The sequence below is a fragment of the Egretta garzetta genome, unplaced genomic scaffold (assembly GCF_000687185.1).
Source record: "Egretta garzetta isolate BGI_Z169 unplaced genomic scaffold, ASM68718v1 scaffold373, whole genome shotgun sequence".
Classification (NCBI taxonomy): Eukaryota; Metazoa; Chordata; class Aves; order Pelecaniformes; family Ardeidae; genus Egretta; species Egretta garzetta.
Window position 1 is genome coordinate 1,345,751 of NW_009259184.1, and position 10,197 is coordinate 1,355,947.

Here is a 10,197-nt window from a genome sequence, read left to right on the forward strand (position 1 = left end):
CTTCCCTCTCTCGGGTCCCCAGTAAACTGTGAATGGAATCACATTAATCTTTTATCTTTCACTCCAATTGCTTTCCATTCTGCCTTGACTTGGAAGCTGTCAGTACTAAAAATAAACATCTCTGTTTCTGTATGTATAAACCAAAATGACAGTGATACAAGTTCAAACTTGGAAAAGACTCAGAAACCATTTCCATACAAACAGGAAGGACTCAAAATAATCATTGGAGTTAATTTGACAGCAGACTCTAGCTATCTCATTGTGCCTACCACATCAAATGGTGTCATGATTCCTTCTATTTTCTCGCCCTACCTCACATGCCTATATACTTCTAGTACTATTAGCACAATGATACATAAAATTCTGTACTACTGCCTCTACTAAGCACCTTTCCCTCACACCGAAGAAACTTCTTACCCCTACCCACCCACTAAACAAAAACGCTTTCAGTACATGACTGTTGTGAGAACATGATTACAAAAGTCATCACCATCATCTACAATCATGTTTTCACCTGTTCATGTGGTGTACACCTGTGGGTTGTTGGCAATACACTTGATTGAAGTGTGGGAGATTCCAGGTTCACAACGAGCCCTGTCATCTTTGTTCTCCTAAGCAAATATGCCATGAAGTCCCAAAACCGTGTGAACGCTATTGCCTCTTATTATATTATCTTGTTTATAAATCTTTTACCTTTTTAAGTGTGCAAAATACTAATGCAAAACCAAGAACATATATACCCCAGTCAGAACAGCAATATGTATAAAAAATAATAATTCAAAGATCTCAAAAAGTGTATCAACATGCTTTTATACCGCGACCTAATGTGCAAGCAGTAGACCACCCCACCACAGGTAAGAAATGAGAAATTTTGAGGGCTATTGAACACTGAATTTTCGCAGCTGAACAGTATAAAGTTATTTAGCAGTGTTCAATAGCCTTCAAACTCACTTCTGCCTGTGGGTTACAGTGGTCCAGTAGAAAAAGACTGTAAAAACCAGTGCAATACAGGTTGGACCAAGATTTTTTTCAATATTTTTTAAAACCCTTTTAAAGTTTGCATCATTTTATGTATTTTGAAAAACATAAAAGTATCTGAAGATGCCATACACTATAAACTAGACAGCATATAAAGAGTATCTATATAGAAACAGATTTTAGCCTATAAATATACTAGAAATAATGTCACAGGAGTGTATTTAAAAACAAGACAGACAAACCTGCTGCTTCAGGGACAACAGCTTCCCAGCCCAACCAGTTCAGTATGAATTTTGCTACCGCTCAAATGGCATATACAATATAGTGGGGTTTTTTATTCAGTTCTTTTTAGTTGGTAAAACTAACACCTCAACAGCCGAGTAAGATATGGGATTCATTTTATGGATGTGCATACTGATTTTTACAGGGCTTTTTAAAAGGGGATCTAAGAGTTGGCATTTATTTATCAAGTGCTCAAAAATGAGCATTTGAATATTCTAGTGGGAAACACAAAACAGTTTCCATCATAATAATTAGAACCACTTATAAATGAAATGACACCCTCCTTAGGCACAGAAGCTGGTCAGTTTTTCCATTTATGCTTGCATATTTCAGCTTTCACCCATTCCCTAGCATGGATGTTTCATTGATGGCTGAGGGTAACACTTCAAAAATGAACTAGCTAAACAAACTTCCCAGCAGCACTTGACAGAGCTACACCTATTCTTCCCCATTTCCAAAGCAGTACAGAATTAATTACCAGTTCTATGGATCTATTGTAAGTATAATAGACTAAAGAGCTATCACAGACACATTTATTGTAAAAGCACAATCCCAAGAGTGTCTAGTAGAGGGCCAAAACGATTAACACAAATGCTTTGTCAGATCAAAGATAAAACCTGCACCGCCCAATTGAGGAATGAATTAGAACAGTGGGTTATCTTTCAAATTAACCAGGGCAGTTAGTGAGGAAAATTTCATGAAAGTGTAATTCTTAGCCTTTGTGAATCCACACAGCAGGCATTCTGCCAGCTGACAAGATGATGAAATTTTCATGCTTAAAAAAGCCCTCTTCATTTCCCAATTTAGATTAGCTAGCGTTTCTCTCTCTTTTCATCTATTTGCTCTTCTGAAGCAGAATTAAAAAAAAAAAAAGAAAGCACACAACAGGATCAATCTCTCATAGAATAATGCATTTCTGAAAAGAAATAAAATCTTTGCATGTCATTTTTAGATATATTTACAGTTAGGAGTAAGATTATCAAAATTGATATTGTTAATACCATTAAGAAATCCGTAGATACTGGAGCAATGGTAGGTATGTTTTGGAAGACAGATATAAAACATTTCAATGTTTAATGGCAAAAAATGATTGCAGAAACAGAAAATTTTATATAAAGGTACTTTACAAAAACAATGGGATTGTAGGAGGTTTACAAAATTTTATTTACGCACTTAACTTTCCACTTTTAGATTTTATGGCACTCCCCTCCGCCCCTAAATTTACACAGCCACGTATAAAAGCATTTCAGTAGGCTAAAGGAAACAACATGCAGTGATCTTAAACACTTAAAAAAAAAAAATCTGATTCAAAGCTCACTGAAAAAAAAGTAAGCTTATTCATTTCAGTGAGCTGTGGTTCAGGCCGAAAGGCTCTCGATAGGGCTGTCTTCATAAAAGGTAGCTCATTATTTTAAAGGTTAAAAAAATTAATTTTCACATTTTATGTTTTTATATTATGTGCCATTTGACCAACACACAAACAACAGTAATATTTAAAAAAAAAACGCTAACGGACTGACAAAGTTAGATAATGTATTTGTCTATTTTAAATTGATATTTCTGCGCCTTTCAGATGCAACACTACAACAGGAGACTGTTAAATAAGCGTCTCAAAGTTTCATCAAATGTTTTGTCCAGACAGTTCTTTGCCATGCTACTTCTGGGTGTGTCTTTATAGCTTACAGGATTATATCTATCAGTGCAAACACCCATTTGATAATTTCAATTCCAGCTGCTATACAGTCACTTTAAGTACTTGATGAAAGGAATAAACTAAAACTCACAGCATCTGATTTTCTAAGAGCTAACAGGACAAAAAGTTTACTTGCCCAACTCCGGGGAAAGCCCTTTTTTAAAATGAAAATTATTGTGCAATTCGGAAATTCCTTTTTACAATAAAATAGTCTTGCATTTCCAGAGTCTGAATGTATTCCAGACAAAAACTAGTTTTAAACCGTATTTATTATAGCTAACTAGGTAAAAGTAAATTCTCAGTACTAAAAATATAATTGAGTTTATAAAGCTTTTACTTAGAAGGACAAATAAATTCCTTTTGAAGGACACTTATTTATCCAACATAACATATAGTAAGATATTGAATAGATTTTAATACAATGTAAGCAAATTGTAATGTTCAATATTCAAACATTTCAGAATTTGGTTCACAGCTTGGTCTTTAAAAATAATAATAAAAAAAGAACAGAGTAAAATGTTACACCACGTTTTGTTCTTATCAGTAATAAGAATTTTTCCTGCCCTTAAATGCATCTTCCTTCATTCATCAAGTTTACTATTGCACCTCTTATACACATGTTTTCTAGCACTTTATATGCCAGAAATTACTTAGCATGTGGCACTGTGTACATGATGTACATACATTAAATCTAAAAAAGTTAACCAGAAGTAACTTTCATGCAAAAGCAGTCTGTGTAAACATATTACTTAGATGTATTATTTAATAACACATTGTATAATTTAATATAATACATACAGTAATATCAATTGAATGATAATTTTGCAGCCAGTTGGACTTTGCAATAAAGGAACATGACATCTCGCATATTGGTAAATTCACCTGTCCAAGTCAACTACCTTTAACTTCAACGGAATGGAACAATCTATCCCTACCTTGCGAAATACCGCCTGAACTTAAATACTCTAAGAAAGTTTTGTGCTCTTTTTGATGCAAAGACCTTCAAAAGAAGTATTTATACATTCAGAAATTATTATGTTTCCAGAAAAGAGCTTAGAAAACACTTACCTGCAATTGCAATAACTAATATAGAAAAAAGATAACATAAAATGCACACTTAATATTAAACTATAATGATAATTCTTAGCATTATAGCTGCTGTCCGCAGAAGTATTTTGTAATACTTTAAAAAACCACACCATGAGTTAGGTAAGGCATTCATTTACAGACCAAATTTTCAAAAACAAATTACTTTTTTGAGTATATCAAAAGTTATGACCACCCAAGGTTAGGAGTGTCTTCAAAATGGATGTCTGCCCTGAAGCTGTGAAAACAGGCAAAGTTGGACAACCAAATAAGGCAGGCAGGCCCAGAGTAAGATGAGACTATCTATGAAAGTTTGTCCAAAATGGCTAGCTGCCAATTCACAAAATATGATGCTTCCAGCATATTAGAAATGCAAAACATATTGATATAATTTAAAAATCATGGTGGCTTTTTTCCTAACCAGTCACCACTTTAGACAGTGCAAAGATGGGAATTTCAAATATAACACACTTTTCCCCACAATGCTACACAAAGCCAACCACTACTGTTGGCACTTCGGATTTCTTGCACTGCCCCCCAAAAAAGAGAATTATATGAAACTAATTAACAACCCATCTTTCTCCTATTTTTTCCCCTCCCAATTATTAAGAAGAGCGATTCCTAGTATTTCCCTTTCTATTGTCCTTCAACGAATTTTTACAGAGCTACATTCAGCTTTCCTTTCCACAGTGTAACACAACATACATCAATTTGGGTTGGAGAAAGAGAATCAGATTTCAATTACATGAGAAATTGATATCTGTGTATTTGATAGGCTTGATACATTTTCTCAAAAACATTATGATCAACACTCTGCATTTTTTCATCTAAAAATATGGAAAACAGAGAACTAACGCATCTGTAATAATGCCGAAGCACACCGTTACAAAAATTTAAATACATCTGGCTACCTTGACTTGAGGCCAAGCTGAGAAAACAAACATTCTAAATTAGTATTTGAAATCATTAATTAATTGTTGGGTTTTGACGTTGCATACTATTATCTTGGACTATAAAAAAAGAAAAGTAACATGACAGTCACTAAAAACTCAGCACCATTTAGAAAACTCATTCCACATGGCAGAGTATTTTCTGAATACTTACATTATAGTACTTTCTGAGGTAGCGTCTAATATCCAACAGTAATTTGTTGTTCATTTGAACCACATAGTTGAAAGGAGGCTCTTCACATTCAGTCTTACTGCACCTTTGCAAGCTGGGTTCAATAAATCGCCCCTGAAAACAGAAGTGTATAAACAGCATGCATCATTACAACAGATGATGGTAGCAGTTTAGACATAATACATATTTTTAAAAAATAATAGTCTTAAAGGGCCTCTAATATCTAGGCCTTCTTTCTTCCCATCACAGTTGGCCACACCCATATAAAGGCTTCTACAGTTTTCCCATTCTCTTCTTAATGATAGGTCTTTTGGAGAACATGCTTCTTCACCTGCTACAAAGAATCATTCAAAAAATTATGTTGAGTAAAAAAAACTAATCTATGGGCAAATCACACTCCTCCATCCCACCCCAAACAACACAGGGTTGTTATTTTATTAGGGACACCAAAGTTCTGCCCAAGCCCACCGACCAGAACATTGAAATCAACCATATGGATATCAATTATGAAATTACCAATGGGGCTGTAGAGATAAACCTCATTAAACAAGAATGACACGATCAGCTTTTATTTTCTCCAAGTGCAAGAATAGCTCTTACAGCTTTACATCATCTCATTGCCCTTACTTTCAAAACCTTCTGAAAACCTGACATTAAAATTTCAGAACCTGGAAGTGATGTGTGAACAGCTGAAATTAAGTTGGTAGAATTTTCATTAAAATAAGAACAAGCTGGTAGGTTGAACAGTCATACAACTTCTAGAAAACTGTCTTTCGAGGTAAGACTCAGCTTTTGTGATCCATCTTGACTAAACCCCCATCCACAACACTAAATACTTCCAGGGGGAAGAGAGGTGGGGGTTTTTTTGTTTGGTTTAGGGGTTTCTTTTGTTGTTTGGTGGGGTTTGGGGGGTTTTTTTGGTTTTTGTTTTTTTTTTTTAAGGAGTTCAACATCCACTTCTCACCAGTTAGCCCATCTGCAAGTTGTCAAGCCTACACACAATTAACTATCTTATTTACAGCTGTAATGAACAAAAGTCAAGGATTCACAAAGTATCACTCGATTTGTGTGCCTTTTCCTCTTACTGGCTTCCAGAGACTGCTTTATTTTTATTCAAAAAAATGCAAAACATCTGCTGTTTGTCCAAATTAACTTAAAATAATTACTTTTAATCTAGGTAAAAGATTTATTTGCTTTCAGTTTCAAGGTTTTCACTACTCTGAAGCTCACTAATTTGCCAATGGCTAATACATACATAACATCGTTGTAGAGTTAAATACTTGGCCCTATTTCAAGTTGTGATCCAAGGTCAGAGATACATTTTTTGGCAGAACGTCTCAACAAGAATGTACCCCTATGACTTTTTATGTTCAATACACAAAGACAGAAGGAAAGATAACACAGAACAACCTTACTGTCAAAGAAGGGAGGTGGGATGTAGCAAGATAAACACAAGTTTCAAAAACACTTTGTTCCAATTAATATGATTTAGGATAAGGAATTGCCATTGTTATATTAAAGTTTCATTAAATAGAGAACTGGAAGTTACTAAGGTGTTAAGATAAGGATTCCTTAAAAAATTACAGCAACAATCATTCACAACTGTGGGCAAACAAATTAATGAAGCCAGATAATCTCACATGTTCTGCTAGACGACACAGCTGAAATGCAAAAGTGGGAAAAAATATTTCAGCACTATCCTATCAGCAAATTTCTGCTGCAAAGCTATAAATAGCAGGACTCAAACAATATGGTATCTTCTCCTACATCATGTGAATCCTATCTGAAAAGCCGTTCTCTCTGCAAGTATTTTTCTCCCTCACCGATGAACAGAAATGAAATGGAAAAAAAAAAACAAAAACCAAACAACTAACCGAACCATCAAAGACATTGTCATAAATATTTTCTGTTCCACACTTGAGGCAGGAAAACTTGAATCTTTCACAATCCCTGTATTTCTCCTCATCCGTGAGCTGTGCTGGGCCACCAACCAAGGCATCACTCTCCTCATCTTTATGGTAATGGTGATGGACTCTGAATTGGGAGGGATCCAGTCCTATTAATAAGAAACAAAAATTTCAAAAGACTAAGAGGTCAACCATGCAAGTAGGCTCATTTTTCATATGCTTGGTGAAGCAGATTCAAAAGAAAGTTACAAAATGTAAATTCAGAAGCTGAAAATCTCTCCTTAGTAAAACTTCCACTATAAAACATAAATACGTTTTACAATTTTTAACTATGAATAAAGGTTCAGGAAACATGAAGAAATCTTCTTACTTATCTTCTTACGCAAGATTGCTTTATAAATAAATTGAGCATACTGCATTATCATGGGAGTATGCAACAGAACGTTTTGTTTCTGAGGAAACCACTCCTAACGGATGGCTTTATTGTTATTTTCTTCTTAAGTTACATTGAAAATATTTCAATAAAAATGTGCATCGTTATTAAGAAACAGTCTTTAAATCAAAATGGCACCATTAAAACTGAAAACAGAGAATAAAAACCCCATTAAAGAAACGCGGGTGCACTGCTATTACCAACTCCTTCAAGTCCGTATACAACTGCCAACTCTGATTTCAATGCAGTGGTCGATTTCATTTTGGCTCAGTGGTTAACAGCATGTAGGTTTCAATCTAATGCAGTGGTTAAAATTCAGCAGCAGCATTTAAAACGGCAGCGCTGGAGACAAAATGCTTTATTTTTGATTGCCAGGACTCAAGATTTTAAACACATAAATACACAAAAGAGATCCTAAAAATACTGATTCAACCACAAATAAGTAAATAAGCAAGCAAGCACGAAGTTCACTGCCCTAGGAATAAGACTGCCAAAGTAAACTTAATAAAAATCCACGGGTTTTGTCATCCTTTGTCATGTGCAACCTTTTAAAAGTCCACGTATCCCATTTACAGGGTTTTTTTGTTAACTCTAGCAAATAGCACATGCTGGGGGGGGAAAAAATTAATCGAATGAGCTTGTAGAAGAAAATGTTCAGAAAACTATGGCTTACTTTATTATTAAGAAGATCAAAGAGAAGCACTTTTATAAGTATCTTTAACAGAGACTAATTAAGCTAAGCAACAGATTACCATGTATTAACCCATATCTTGTGTAAATTTCAATAACAAACCTAATAATTACTATAGAAAGAGCAAGAAAGATTACAAATAAAAAGGGAATCTAGATTTTACAGTTCTTAACCTTACTAGGCAGTACTGGGAGACTTAAAGACAATGTTCAGGAGCAATATTCAGTTAAACTAGACAAGTATTACTGCACATCTAAACCAGTTTGTTCTACATGCAGATATAGATTGTCTTTACATAAATGATTTGTGTGACTTTACTATCTCTATTCTTAATTTCTATTTTGCAATCATAAAACAAATTCAAGGACAAGGAAAAATTCCATTGCCAAATAAGTTTATTTGGTTCTTGATAGAATAGGGATTTCAGTAAAATTTAATCCATCTTCCCAATTTTAATTTTATCACAAGAAACAAATGTCAATGCATAAAGGTAACAATTCACTTCCAAGAGGCTCTTAAACTTTCAATACAGTTCTCTACTACTCATTAAAAGGAAGAGCAAAGAAAGCAAAAAACATTGCTAATAGCTTATAATACATATGGTACCCCCCAAAAAAGACTGTGGGGTTTTGTTTTGTTTTTTTTTCCTTTCTTTAAAAGGGTTGGTAATATATTTGCTGTTTTAAAAAACAGAGTATGCTCTGCGACACACAGATAAGTAGATAAAAGGGATGGAAAGGGGACTTGAGTTTAGTACTAAGATTTTGCAGAAAATCAACTAAGTATGCAGTAGGTTGGATGTAAGAGGGTAATGGTGAACATAAACAAAATTTCTCCATTTACTCTGATTTCAGAAGTGGCATGAAAAAACATCATTGCAACTTTCCCATACAGGTGCCATTAAGTTCAGCTAGAAATCCATCTTTGGTTGTGTCCCAAAAGACAAATACAGAGCAAAGTAGTTCACTAAATAAAAGATGAAATGAGATAAGCTCTGGTCTTCAGACAGCTGCAGTTTTCCAATATTCAGTCAAAACCAATGACAACAAATAAGCATCTGGACACTTGATAATAACTTGAACAACAACAAAAAAAAAAGTTATTCACTGGAAGAATTTAAATCACACCTATCTCCGAACTTTCTTAGTTAGCTGTTCTGGCTGGAGAAAACAACAGGAAAAATATTGTGATGATTCAAGTGTGCATCTAACTTTTGGTGTGCAAACAGCCCCAGTGAAATCAAAGAGACTACAAATCAGGCTTTTAAAGAAAATGCCTACCTTAATTATCGTGTGGAACTGGAACCTATTTAATCTATTATCTCCTTTCAGGAATAGTTAGTTGGTTTAATTAATCCATTTCAGCACACAAACTGGTATCGCCTCGGACCAGGTCACACTGGTCATACTACTTGGTAAACAAAACTGGAAAAAAAAGGGGGGTGGGTGGGAATAATATCTGGATTTGGTAATTTTTAAATAAATAGGATGAGACTAATCAGTGAATGTCTCTGAACTCTTTCTTCCATGACATCAAGAAAAAAAAAAACAAAAAAAAACCAAAGGGACTTTGACTTACTCTGACATGAAAACCTTCAGGGCTATAATTAATTTACCTGTACCACAGGTAAGCTTTCCAACCCCATCAAAATTGCAAGGTTGCACGTGTGACAAAGGAACGTAACATTAAAAATACGCTGAATGGACCTAGCGTGACAAAAAAGTAAATAATAAAAGTAAGTTCTGGGACTTGTTCCTGAATTACCTAACAGAATTATGAAAACACTAACTAGCAAGCAAAAGAGGTTATCCGGGGGGGAGGGGAAAAAAAAAAAAAGTCGAATAAATTTTACTAATGGCAGTATTTTAAAAACAGCATTTCCACAGATCGTTTTTACACGTCTTTACCCCTGAGCCTGCACCCCCCGCCCCTCCCAGGGAAGAGAAGGGCCGCGCGTAGCTCGGCAGGAGCCTCCCAGAGCCTCAGCCGCCCGCCCGGCCCTTGG

General features: G+C 34.9%; 1 protein-coding gene across 1 annotated transcript in view; it reads right to left on the reverse strand.

The window, feature by feature from the left end:
* POLA1 (DNA polymerase alpha 1, catalytic subunit) overlaps positions 1-10,197 on the reverse strand; it is a 205,510-nt gene that overhangs the window by 106,000 nt on the left and 89,313 nt on the right. Inside the window, exons 32-33 of the mRNA XM_009635688.2 lie at positions 7,036-7,217; positions 5,144-5,275 (exon numbers count right to left, since the gene is read on the reverse strand). Coding sequence (XP_009633983.1) covers positions 5,144-5,275; positions 7,036-7,217 — 314 coding nt within the window. The remainder of the gene's footprint in view (positions 1-5,143; positions 5,276-7,035; positions 7,218-10,197) is intronic.